The sequence below is a fragment of the Rosa chinensis genome, chromosome 5 (genome assembly GCF_002994745.2).
Source record: "Rosa chinensis cultivar Old Blush chromosome 5, RchiOBHm-V2, whole genome shotgun sequence".
NCBI lineage: Eukaryota > Viridiplantae > Streptophyta > Magnoliopsida > Rosales > Rosaceae > Rosa > Rosa chinensis.
In genome coordinates this window covers 7,280,973-7,294,604 of record NC_037092.1, presented here as the reverse complement: position 1 = coordinate 7,294,604, position 13,632 = coordinate 7,280,973, and the positions used below count along the sequence as shown (strand labels likewise).

Genomic DNA, 13,632 nt, shown 5'->3' with positions numbered 1-13,632 from the left:
TCATTAATTAATATTTTATAGAATTTTATAAGAGACATTAAGGCAATTAATTAAGGTAATTTACAAGGAACAGTTAGTGTTAAGGGTTCAACTTGAGGGCCCAAAGTATAATTATCCATGATTGTAAAATATCTTTTAGTTATGAGAAAAACACAAGTCAACTTACGGCCCACTCCGGCCCCAATATAGTTCCACCATTAGGTCCTTTTTTTTTGGCCAAGTAAACCCTTGATCTTCTATAATTGTCACATAAGATACTAAACGCCTACAAAAGTAAAGCATCTAGTTTGGATTCTAGGGGGAAATGCATGGATGGCAATATTAGACAATGAAGAGGGGGAAAAATTTTAAGAACACAATTGATACATCTGCCTGTACTAATCACTATCCTGATTTATAAATATTCGTCGACCTAGCATATTAGGGTAATGAAATAGTGACAAAATTGACTTTAACAAGTACTAGATGACATAAAAGAAATGCCTATCTGGTTAGTCAACAAAGTTGGTAGTTATAATGCTTCTAGCTAGTTCATTCCCCCTCTTCCTCTTATATACATTTTTCTAGCCTTAAAGGAAGTGCCCTTAGTCAAATAGGTAGCTAGGTGTCATATATATCGATCAGACTCACAGGATGATCATGAAATGCGATTATCAATATAATCCAATTGGATTAACACTGTCTTGTCTTTTCTTTTATAGTATAGTAAAGTACGTGTCCTATATATATATAGTTCAATTTCTAAGATCATTCATTTTGTTTAAAGCTAGGTTTTGTTTAATTGATCGATCTGGAGAGAGATGAGTCTGAAACCAATAATTTGCCCGCAGTTGGAAATGTGTTAAATATATGAGAATGAAATTATGAACGAATGATCCATGCCCATTTCTTAGACAGTAAATTAGGCGCCCCATGCATGAAGTCCCACCAAATTTGACTAATTATGTTGCAAAGAATTTTTCTTTTCTCCAGAATAATAATCATTTTCAAGTATTCACACTCACCATGCAATCATGCATTGGCCCTACAAAACTTAGTGACTCCATGAAACATCTGTTACCAAACTGAAGAAATTAGTTTTTAGTACTTTGTACATGTAATTTATATAAAATGTGAATAATGTGAAGCATCTTTTACCAAAAATGAAGAGAAAAAATTGTTTTGCTTCATATCGATACATATTTTAAACGAATATGTGAAGAACTTCATCATTTTGGGTATATCTTTGTAAGAAATAATGTATACAAATTTTGAAATATAAGTAGACATCAACCTACATCAGAGACACCAAGTAATTATTTGTGCTATAATTGAAAAAAAAAAAAAAAAAAAAAAACCTAGGGATGGACACAGAAAAGCAGGTGCATGTTGTTATGGGAAAAGTCCGATTTTAGGTAGGAATTGGAAATTGAGACTTGGGAAGAGTGATGACACAGAAGAGGCCCCACTCTTTTGTTAATTCATTACACTAATCAAGATGAAAGAAACTTACTGAACAAAACAAAAGAGTTTGATTATAAACCAATAGATTGCGGATGAGTCTCCGCAGAGGTCAAGTACGATACAATTAAAATAATCACGAGCATTATACACACACAGAGACGGAGAAAGCAGGTTTTAAAAGGACAACTCAAAGTGTGAAAACTGAAAAGGAGAGAGGACGAAGATGATGAAGAATTAAAGCTAAGGTGTGGTCACATGATTTCCAACAATCCGAAGGGAGCAATCAGTCGCATATGATCTTTTACCCATAAAGACCAAAAATAATGTGAGTATCTTATTATGTATGCATGCTGGAATTTAATTAAAGCTCGAAATTGAGCACCAAAATTCCTTGGTTTTTCATGGTTATACGATCAAAGTCATAGGGTATCTCTGCACTTGGAGGACTTTATTTCCACTGTCAACAATAAACCTAGCTTCTCAGAAACATATATGCCTTATCTCCACCTTGACTGATCGATTTTGTTCTCATCTCTATACCGCATGGAAGAATTGGGTTGGCCAGCAAGTTGTTCGATCAACTGCAAGAAGGATTGAGGCACGCAGGTACTTTCACCACTACTGGTTTGTATTTAATTAGCTAGCTGGGGGTAGAAGAAACTATCCCTTAATTGCTTTAATTTCTTATTTTCTTTGAGGTTCGATCCAGCTGTGTTATTGAAACTCTAATTGTATCAGATTAATTAGCCTAGTTATCTGATCTCTCTCTCCACCTCCTTGAATCCAGATTCACATGATAAAGAGAATTAATCATGATTAATGGTAGTAATGATAATAACAAAAATAAATAATTTGATTTCTTTCATGTTTTGTTGAAGTTCAAGTTAGTGATTCCATCCTGAAACTGACAGCTGATACCCGAAATCGATTTCTTAATTTTGTATTATATGTTGGGAAATAAACTTTTGTTTCTTTGCAGTCGTAAATTCCATTCTTGATTTTTTATTCATTTCCATGCGTCCAGTATTTGTTGTTTAAATGATTCGATTTTTAATTCTGAATTTATTCTGGTGGCTTCTTCTTACCAAGTTTGCAATGGCTAAAGCATTATTGGTATAGTAGGGTAGGGAATATAGATTATTCACATTAATTTCACAAGCATTGAGTTGTAATCTGTCTGATAAGATTTACTGATAACGTACTTAATCCTGTTCATTTTCAGCAATTGTAACCAGCTGATTAAGAAGAAACAATTCATCCGTACATCTTGGGAATTGTAAGTTGCTAGCAGGTGCCATGATGAATGAGCTGGAGTTAATTGGTGATCAAAAAGAAAAGACTGACAAAAATATCAGTGAGGACCAAGCAGAAAACATATCGGTGGGTTCTTCCCAGAAATGCTCATGCTTTGATTTAAATGAAGAAGCCAGCGATAACAGCGACAATGATATTAGCAATGCCAACGTTAACCTGGCTGATAATGAACTTAGTACAGTTAGAAATGATGAATGTAGAGCCCTAGCCCAGGGAAACATTAATAGTAATGCAGCTACTATTAGTAATAGCTCTAGGGTTAAAGTAAGGCCATATGTACGATCCAAACTACCTCGTCTGCGGTGGACACCCCAACTCCATCTTTCATTTTTGCATGCTTTGGAATTACTGGGAGGGCATGAGAGTAAGTTTGCAGATTTGAAAGATAACGTAACTTCCTTATTGCATGGTTTTTCTGCTCTGACTCTACTTATTGGTGGTTATACATATACAGGAGCAACTCCCAAGTTGGTTCTTCAGCTAATGAATGTGAGAGGACTAAGTATTTCCCACGTAAAGAGTCACTTGCAGGTGATTCTTATGATAATTTTTTCCTTTTGTCCAAAATAATAAAAATGATAATTTTTCCTTCATTTTCCTAGCTAATGTCTTCGAATATTCATGAATTATCCTTTTTCAGATGTATCGAAGTAAGAAGCTTGATAGGGATGGTCAAGGTAAAGTTTGATCTCGCATATTCCTCGAGTTTACATATATACTCCTATACTGTTCTTTTTATTGTTGATTTTGTATTTATGTAAAAAACGACATCATTTTGGAGTTCAAGAGTTAAAAAAGGGAGTTCAGTACATATCTAATTATTCTTGTATAGACCACATTATTTATATTCAAAAGGGGTATTTCATTTTGTACTCAAATTTGATTACACCTATTAGATTAAACCCATCCATGATTTTTTTTTTTTTAATATACACCCAAATCTGTTGATTACATAAATAAATTCTCATTAAGTGACATAGAAAATAAAACATGTTTTTGTCAAAAATTTCTTAATATGCCACAATTAGCTCTAAACAAATACACTTGATGAACTAGATGCTTGATTGAAGCTCTAGTAATCAATACCTAGGTCGAGATTTATATCTGATTTTCTCTATTTTGTGGTCTGTTTTTTCTATATAAAAGGTATGTTATATTTTTCTTATAAACACTTGAATGGAAAGCAAACATAGGTTAATAACATATTATACAGTTGTTCGAGCATCTTTAGCAGACTCTCTATTTAGTAGGTACATTAGACATGTATTATTTGAGAGAATGTAAAAAGGCAAATTAGATATACATGAAAATAAGGAAAAATATTGGTTATAGGCATACAGTTTATATGGAAGGTTTTCTTTTTATTTCTCTTATTTTTATGAATCACTCTATATAGAAGGTTTATTAATGTGATTTGGATTTTTTCTAATAGAAGATTGAATTTTTGGGTTTATATCTAATTTTCTCTATTCAAAATGACATAGTTTTAGACATAAGCACAAAACTAATAAAAAAAATGGACAAAATATTACACACATACCATCAAAAAGTTGAATTCCAGATTCGAATTCTATATGAACTTTAAAGGCCATATTTTAATTGTTTTTACTTAATTTTTCATTTTCAATTCTAAGAAGTAAGCCTCTTTACTTGCTTTCTCTTTAAGTATCATGCAACTCTATTTTATGAATGTACAGTAGTATCTGATGAGAAAACTTACGACTACACGGATGGAAGAGAATCAAGGGATCACATACCTAACTTGGATTCGAGGTATATGCATTAATCCAGTTTCCTAATTCTAGCTGATCTATTTGTATGTACATGCTTGCCTCTAATGCTGTTGTATATGACAGGTCAAGTTCTCTGACAAAGAAAGAAGTCGTACAAGGCAACAATTTGAACAAAGCTTTGCATCATACAAGCACCCCCATAAACCCTAGCCGATTACATGAGGAAAAGAGGTGGCCTCCATTTCAAAGCATTAGCAAAAGCTGGAGGGCCAGAAGATTTGCTTCCAACAATATCAATTGGTCAAATAGTCATAACGGCTCATCCCAATCTGATATAATGCATCACATGATTAGCAACAGACCAACAGATCATGATCTACGTTGTTGGAACCTTGAAGGTCATAGCAATTCAAGTAGCTACAAACAAGAATTCGAACCGCCATTTAGGCTTGAGGTATGTATTTTCTATCATGTAAAAAGTATTTTGATATATATATATATATACATATCATTGGCTGTTCTTGAATGATCTGATAAATGTTTCTCAGTGGAACAAGGAAAAAATTTTGAAGTACAAGGAATGGATGCCTGATTTGGAGTTGGGTCTGCAAAGCCAAAGAGTTTGGAATGAGATCAATGACGAGACTCAGCATCATCAGACGATTAGTCACGCAGAAGGAAATTATGAAACTGTGCAAGGAGTTATAGAGACTTCACAACATTACAAAGATCATCAATTCGAGGACATGAATAGCAAACAAGAAACTATTAGCACCAAGCTTTCCCTTTCTCTTTAACTATTAGTAGTCCACCCCATATCGTCAACTATATATCCTCAACATAGTAAATAGCTGAAATGATCCAAACAAAATCACAGTAATGTAAACAACCTTGTAGCCAGGCCACATTTTGAGCCTGAGTTTCTCAACTATATGATGAAAATATAACTCTTATGTATGAGTGAGATTTTTTTTTCTTCTTCTTTTTGGCGAGTGAGATTTTTTTGTTTTTGACAAAAAGTAACTTTTATTGCAAACATGGTTATAATTGTAATTGCACTATGCCAAAAAAGCCTTCAGACGACACACTTCAGACGACATAAGTTTCGTTTTGTGTCGTCTGAGTTTTTCAGACGACATAATTTTTTGTTATGTTGTCTGAATATAGGCTAAAACCATACCCGTTCAATTTGAAAAAATGGCCAGCCTTCAGACAACACATATTTGTTGTTGTAATAGATGATGATTTCCTATCCCAAATTTGGAGGGATATCCAAAATTTGATCAAATACTTTTCCCTCTCAAATAACCAAGCTCTAGTTGACTAGAAAATGTTGTGACATTCAGACAACATTTAAATGTCGTCCGAGTGTAGAGCTTGTTTTAAAATTTTCTAGGTTATATTGACTTGTGCGTTTTGAACTTTTGATACAAGTCATTTTCTGTCCTTCGAATTCTCACTCGATCGATCAGCTCTCTCAGCTGTACCTAGAACTCGCGAAATTGAAAACCTCAAAAACCAGCCTCTCTCCTTCTCACTCAGCTCTCTCAGATCTTGATTCTCACCCCCTCCTCTGTCTTCTCGCTCTCTCTATTCTTCTTAGTCTCTTCCTCTTCTTCTTAGTTTCGATTAGGTTTTTCTTCTATTTGGGGATGGGGACCTGTCCATCACCACAAGTCTTTCACTTCCCAAGAACTAAATCACAGAGCAGGGGCGGATTCAGCCCCGACTGGGTAGGACTCAAGCCCCACCGCTGAACTCAGTTGGAGAATTGGAGCACTCCCGAGTCCCGACCTGAACGAGGAATATGGAACACCAAACACAACAACCTGCAAGGCTACAACCAGCAATCCGTCTCCGCCAGTCCGCCTCTGCAGTCTCCGAGCTCCTCCTCCAGGCTCTAGGTATCTCACTATCTCTTACTCCCTCTCCGAGCTCCGCTCCTCCTCTGCTTCTCCTCTGAGTTTCTGAATTCTAAATTTCTAATCTGTAAACTTGGGTTCGATACTTTGAATTCCATTTGATCTTGTTGGGAAATTATGATGGGAAATTAGATTTTGAATGGGTAAAGTTGAAATGGGTTTGATTTGACGATTTCCATTTGATATTTTGATCTTGATGGTAATTTTAAGTTTTTAACAAAGATAATGTTACTGATTAACTGATCTGGTCTTGATGTTGATGTCGATTTCCATTTGAGTTTTGATCTTGATGTTGATTTTAATTAAGGTAATGAACTAATGATACTGATTGGGTAGTTAGAAATGGGTGTGATAACTTGATTTCCATTTAATGTTGATTTCTTCTTCAATTGCAGTTTGTAACTTTTTAAGATTCATGATTATATGTCTTGTATCAGTTCGAAATTGTTGGGTTATTCACTCCGGTCACTCCACCGAAAGAGGTATTCTAAAACCCAATTCATCTCCTAATTGATAAAACCCAAATTGAAATTATTAAAGCTAATGAAATTGTTAATAATATATCCCAGTTCTTGGGTGGCTTGAGTTCTCTGAATTTGTGCGTGTATCAGATTGGGAGGTGGATTGAGGAGGATGCTTCCGTTCTTGTTCCTGCTGATATAAATCATATAATCAACATTAAGTTTGGGGATATTATTCCAGCACATGCTTGTCTCCTCGATGGTGATCCACTGAAATTGATCAGGTGATTTAACAATCACATTTTCGCAAGATTATATGATTGAATGGAGCTATTTAGATTTTAGTCTCATTTTTTGCATTTGGTCTTTGCAGTCTACACTTGTCGGTGAGTCACTTCCTGTGATCAAAGGCTCTGGTGACATTGTGTATTTGGGGTCTACATGAAAACAAGGAGAGATTGAAGCTATGGTGATTGCCACTAGTGTTCATACCTTTTTTGGCAAGGCTGCTCATCTTGTCGATAACACAAATCAACAGGCCCACTTTTAAAAGGTATGTTTACACTAGATGATTTTCTTTCTTTTATTGTACAAGCTGTTTTCTACTCATATTGCATCGTTTGTTTGCTTTTAGAACAAATTGCTAGACACAGTTATGCTTCTATAGCTTTGGGTGAAATTTTTAATTTTACTTTGATGATATCGGATTGGCAAGTCTGTGTGTTAGCTGAGTACATAGGTTGAGAGCTTAGTGGTCAGTGGCATTAATAGGCTGCTAAGTTATCTTAAGTTTCTGGGCAAATTTCATACAATTCTTTATTCACTTTGGTAGCTTGATGCTTGGAATTGCAGTGCTAGTGGGATTCCAGGAGAGAATATGGGTGTTATTATACAATTCCTCTTGATCATGGTCAATCTGGGAGGACAGATAGCCTCTTGTATATCCTTCATGGACTCTGCTAACCTATGCTTCGATGACTATTGGTTTTGTAAGTCTCATTTTCAGCAGCTCATCTCTTATTTGGGATTATACGGATCTGGGTTTGAGTTTGAAGGTCTTGTTTGGGCCATTAGAACTTAGTTATGTAGATTACAATTGTATTTTGATTTGATAGGTCAGTAGGTTTTGATTTCATAGACTGGCTTTGGTTCAATGACTCTTGTCTTGGTCTCTCCATGAATTCGAAGTCAATCACTTAGTGACTCTTCATCTCTCTCTCTCTCAATCTCTCCTGGACGGTTGCCAGCACTAGCCCTCTCCCTCTGTCCTCGAATTAGATCAGGTGCTAGTTCTGGTTGTTTAAGCTTTGTTTTTGAAAAAGGTGTTGGCTTTGGTGAATGTTTCTGGGATTTATGTGATCTGGGTTGTCATTCGATTTGGTTTTTATTGGGTTTTTGATGCTTTTCTTGCTAGCTTTGGTTGCTGGGATATTGAAGACAAAATAAAAGAGAAGAAAATGAAATGAAATGGGCATGTCCTTCATTTTCTCTATGGTTTTCTGGGTGCAGAAACATACTGTGATTGAGTCCAAGCCTGAACATTTTCTGGATGACCTTCGTTTGAATAATCCATGGCCTGAGCTTAGAAGGTACAGAGTGCTATTTTCATGTTGTTATCTGAGACATTATCAATGTCAGTCTCTTTTGCATTTCTGATAAAAAGTCCTAGTAGTGTACTTCCAACAACTAGGGAAGAGAAAAAAGAGTTCAAGGTTTACCTTCTTGATTTGTATATTAATTACTATGTTGAACAATCGTTTTATTGCTGTTCAGCACCGTGATTTTTCTTCCTGTGTTCTTGAATTTATAAGGAGCTTATCAAAACTAGGATGACTGCAGATGATGTAGATAACTACAGTGAAGCATTGAGAACTCCTTTAAAGTCTTTACTCCTTGAGGAATTAGTGAGGATATGTTATTCAAGCATTGGTTGGAATTTTGAGAACGTTTTTAGTTGAAGAGGCTGTTGCGAATGGAAATTTTCAAGATAGGATATAGTTGTCACTAAAATTCGAAATGACATTGTTTCTTCATGTCAGGAAAAATTCTAAAATTAGTATTTGTTTAACTAAGCTACAAACTGCACTCAATTACTGCACCTGCATAGATGCAGTGTCGGTGTCACGCTTTGTCAATTATTGCTTACATTCTCACTCCTTTGGGGTTGGTATTGGCTTTATGGTTTTGCACACACTTCTTTGGAGTTTGCCGTCATAACTAGTGTTTCAGCCTCAAATACTCATGCGTGAATATCAATCCCCATTGAGCAGGTGGTTGATTTTTCTTACTTTATGTCTCAGGTCCAGAGTTGCAACAAATAATTAGTGACAGCCGTTCTTAAGTTCATTCCGGTTAATCAGACTTTTGGGTCATGGTGGCGGCATTGAAGATTTGTGAAACCAAGATTGAATCTGCGACAACTGGATATAGTGTGCATAAATTAGATCTGTTTATCTTGGTGAGAGTGTTTTTTATCACTTAACATTTATAACATCTTCTAGAGTCTCTGATTTCCTTATGATAAGTTCTGAATTGATTTCCTTAATCTCCAACTGATTTCCTTATGGTAAGTTTTGAATTGATTGATAACCCTAAACTGTAGTTTCAAAATGGTTCAGTGTTCTTAGTTGTGAGTGTAAGGCAGTTTAACTTTGATGCATTGATTAAAAAAAAGGAAAAAAAAGTAAAACCTAGTGTTAATGGCTTAACTCATATTTTTTGCAAACAGAGTTTTTAGCTCTAGTCCTCGGTTTTCCGACATGATCATTGTAAATACAGAAATAAATGCTCAGAGTTGAAGCATGTTGTCTAATTGAGTGGTCCATGCAGGGAGGGAACACCTGAGTAATCTGACTAGAAGTCTTCGCTTTAATAAGGCTCTTAGATTTCTGCCGTTTTCTTTGGATGCATGAAGGTTGCAAAAGTTACTTTTTATATATATATATTTTTTATCAAGTAATCAAATGCTTGTATTTAGCTAGTCAAATTCTATACAATCCATACCACTATTCATTTATTTAGTTGTATAATCATAAATTTTCACTTTACAGGAATTCCTAGCAAATGAAGGTGGTGGTGAGGCACCCCTCGAGGGATCAGTACCAGATATGACATCTTCAACTGAGTTAGTCGACATCCCCAGAATTTCATGTTTCTCTTTTGTGCTTTAAAAACTAATTTGTTGAAATGTGTGCTTTATCTACTTTCTTGCAGGCACTATGTAGCTTTACAGAAAACCTACCAAGCCAAGGCTGAGGCTGATTTTCTAGTATTGACCAAAGGGTTAGGACTCTTCTAAAGAGAATTAGTAGAGATCCTAGTAGCAACTCAAAGGCAACTGTTATAAGTTTCTACAAGAATGCTAGAAAACTCAAAGTAAGTGTGTGGAGTTTTATAGTGTCATTTACTTGTATTCGATCTGTTTGATTGTTGGTTTGATCTTATTTGAGCTCCTGAATTTGTTTCTTTCGTTCAAATTTTGAAGACTGTAAAGAGTTAATTGGGACGGGGCTTGGCAATTGGATCCATATAGATTCCAAACTACTTGTATTTTCCCTTCATCTTCTGTTTTGAAATTGGTCTTTGTTGTTTGGTTTTTAAAATGTTGGACAGCCATTTTGATTGAGTTCTTGTTGTTAGATAGTTTCTTTTGATTCCTCGTGCAGTTCGCATCTGTTTCGTTACTTTTTCCAGAGCTATGAATTAAGTATGTGTGATTTTTGTTTTCTACTAATTATGTAGGCATTGTGCTATTTGAATTTGAGTTTCTGGAATTATATATGAGAATAGGGTGAAGTTTTTGAAGAGTTTCAAAGAGGCTATGGGCTGCTGAGCTAGAGTGGAATATAGGGCAGCCCATAGCCTCTTTGAATCTGATTGTTTGGAAGCTTAAGTAGATCAGTTAGGGATTTGAGTATTTCTTCTATTTCTGATTCTTTGGAGGTTGGAGAGGATACATTGTGTCGAGATTTGCAGTTTCTGATTCTTTGATTTCTTCGATTTATGATTCTTTGGTGCTGTTTGAATTTGGGTTTCTGGATGCAGGTTTGAGATGGTTTTGATTTATAGTGACTTCAGTCGAGATTTGCAGCATTTGCTGCTGTCTTCTTTGTTGTTGGTGTGTTTTGTCTTTGTCTTTTTTTTCTTGTTTTGGGTAGAAAGGAAGCTTAAGGCTTGGGAAGGGAAGGGCAGGGGCTAAGCTGGCTCAAATTTGTTAGATCATGCTAAGAGATTTGTATAATCTGAAGTTTGGGTCTGGTACTATAGCTTAGGATATTTGAACAAAAGTTTTGGCATGTTTGGAATATAAATAAGAAGATAAAGATAAATTAAGTTCATTGCAACTTCTTGCTGTTCTGTTCTCTCTATTTGTAGGTAGATTTCCAAGGACTGTCTTCTTGATGCTCTCTTTGGCTGCTCAGGTAAATACCTGTAATTAACGTTCTCTTATATTTTGGATGTCAGAAAATTTAAATACCTGCAATGGTGTTGATTACTTTCTGGTAATGTCCAACGTAAAAACAGTAGCAGCCATAATACCTGCAATGGTGTGAATTGCTGCCAAACGTCTCTGTTAATTGCTTCTTTTTCCTTCTCTCTTAAACTATCTGCAAGTAGGTAGCTAGCTGGAAAAGCAATTATATTAATTCTTAATCTTTCTTAGAATAGAAATAAGAAGGTAAAGAGAAATTTAGTTCCTTGCAACTTGTTGCTGCTTTGTTCTCTCTATTTGTAGGTAATTGATCTTTATAATTTTTGCATGTGTTGGTAAGTCGTCGATGAAATTGATGAAAACTCGGATCAATGTGATTTTCAATATTACCTACAAATTTCTGAAATAATTGATCTGTACAATGCAGATGGGCTACATGCACTTTGGCACAGTCAAGATATATGGTTCTGAGGCTGCCCTTATAAACACTTTAACAGAGACGTACGTTTCAAGATGGGACTATAAAAAGAGAGGACATTTTTGTTTCCTCTAAATTATGGGGTAGTCATCACCGTGACCCTATTTCAGCTTTGAGACAAACTCTAGAGTAAGCACATATACTAGATTACTATACCTACTAGCAACAAATTCATTTCTTAATCTACTAGAATTAGATATGGAAGAATTCGATTATTTGGTTTAGGATTATTGGTCTCAATAAACCTTTTCATTGTTCCCCACATTTTTATGTAAATATTGAGTCTTTAGCTTCATTTTGATATTGGCTTTTGCTATTACTATGTTTGTCTCACTTTCTGCAATCAAGTTTATGTTTTTGCTGTTAAGGTTTGGAATTCTCAACAGTATATGTTATGGGTTGGCATCAAGTTTGGGATTTTGAGTCCTGGCAAAGCATATCTGCAGGGTTATGCATGTATGCTCACGCACCCCGGAATACCTTCAGTTTTCTATGACCACTTCTATGCTTCGGGTGATTCCATTCATGATAAGATCGTGAAACTGGTACAGCAGTACAACTAGCTAGTTCCTTTATTGACTTGTGTCTAGTAGAAGTTCTTCCTTTATTAAGCATTTGGACTTCCAGATTAGTATATATCGGTCATTTTGAACTGATGCTCATGATTAGGTTTGTGTACATGAGACAATTGTGGATTAATGGAAATTGTAATGAATGATTTTGGATGTGGATTTTATGGTTTCATGAATGAGCAATTTTAATTTCCAAAATGCATGCATACCAATTGTAACAAAGGACTACTACCATGTGTTATCTCAAATTGCAAACTACAACAAAAGCACACTAATGTGTGGTTGCAGCTGTACAAAAGCAACACAAAAACCAATTAGAAGTCTATTGTCTTTTTGGCATTGGGACGACATAAAATTGTAGTCTAAAGGGCAAAACGACAACATAAGTTAGACGAAAGTATTGGCTGAAGCATATAATAACAACAAATAAGTGTGGTTGGAATCAATCACAGACAATATAAAAGACCTAATAAAAGACCTTTCACACAACACTTAAGTGTCGTATGTATGGACCCTAGAACGACACTTAATTGTCCTCTTATACTCTTTACGACCACATATAATTGTCGTTTAAAGTAAATTAGCACAACCTTTAATTGTTGTTGTATGAGAGAAGACACTACATATGAGTGTTCATATTTCTTATTTAAGGGCATTCAGACCACACAAATAAGTCTTGCAAATATGCTTCACACAATAGCATTTAAAAAATACTGTGGTTGTTTTGTTTATCAGACAATACAAAACTGTTGTTTGAATGCTTTTAAAGATACAGATCACAATGTTCCCAAAATGCAAAACTCATCAGACAACACAAGACTTTTTTTTTTTTATGTCGTCTGAAAAATCAGACGACAGAACACTTCTGTCGTCTGATGCCCCTAAGAGACGACACCGTACTAGACGACACATTTTTGTTCGTTCAGACGACAGAACAGTTATGTCGTCTGAAGGCCTTTTTGGCATAGTGTTGAGTGCATCCAGGGTTAATTCTGGAGTGTGAGTATGACCTTCCCAATGTGAGGCCTAAGGCGAAATTTTAAAGGGCAGTCCCACTCACTTTCCATTTTGTTCAAACTTAGGCCTCAACTATTAATTTTCCTTCATTTTGTTCCTATACTAAAGACAGATCCGACTCCTCTAAAGTAGAGGTGGCAAACGGGCCACTAAGCACGAGCACGACACTGGCCCGACACGCTTAAAAGAGGCCCGGCACGGCCCAAGCCCGTTAGTGGTCCGGCACGACCCGAGCACGTTAGAATAACGGGTCGGGCTAG

At 35.6% G+C, this 13,632-nt stretch overlaps 1 protein-coding gene and 2 long non-coding RNA genes across 6 annotated transcripts; all 3 read left to right on the top strand.

Moving 5' to 3' along the window:
• Window positions 1-1,646: 1,646 nt before the first annotated feature.
• On the top strand, window positions 1,647-5,449 carry LOC112166819 (myb family transcription factor MPH1). 2 transcript variants are annotated; one of them, XM_024303727.2, is made up of 8 exons: window positions 1,647-1,768; window positions 1,994-2,049; window positions 2,666-3,121; window positions 3,212-3,288; window positions 3,398-3,434; window positions 4,458-4,530; window positions 4,614-4,944; window positions 5,039-5,449. In XM_024303727.2, exons 3-8 carry the CDS (start codon window positions 2,740-2,742, stop codon window positions 5,285-5,287), a joined length of 1,149 nt encoding a protein of 382 aa, XP_024159495.1. In that variant the 5' UTR covers window positions 1,647-1,768; window positions 1,994-2,049; window positions 2,666-2,739; the 3' UTR covers window positions 5,288-5,449. The 2 variants fall into 2 exon arrangements, with proteins under 2 accessions (XP_024159495.1, XP_024159492.1); XM_024303724.2 differs by having other exon boundaries at window positions 4,455-4,530.
• A 1,317-nt stretch (window positions 5,450-6,766) lies between these two features.
• LOC121049032 lies at window positions 6,767-9,972 on the top strand. Of its 2 annotated transcripts, none has more exons than XR_005799174.1 (7): window positions 6,767-6,894; window positions 7,024-7,157; window positions 7,247-7,426; window positions 7,726-7,862; window positions 8,383-8,462; window positions 9,174-9,331; window positions 9,924-9,972. It is a non-coding gene; the product is annotated as an uncharacterized LOC121049032 (long non-coding RNA). The 2 variants fall into 2 exon arrangements; XR_005799175.1 differs by having other exon boundaries at window positions 6,784-6,894; window positions 6,982-7,157; window positions 8,288-8,462.
• A 109-nt stretch (window positions 9,973-10,081) lies between these two features.
• LOC121053138 lies at window positions 10,082-12,525 on the top strand. 2 transcript variants are annotated; one of them, XR_005810872.1, is made up of 3 exons: window positions 10,082-10,248; window positions 11,248-11,294; window positions 11,733-12,525. It is a non-coding gene; the product is annotated as an uncharacterized LOC121053138 (long non-coding RNA). The 2 variants fall into 2 exon arrangements; XR_005810871.1 differs by lacking the exon at window positions 10,082-10,248 and having other exon boundaries at window positions 11,130-11,294.
• Window positions 12,526-13,632: the final 1,107 nt, after the last annotated feature.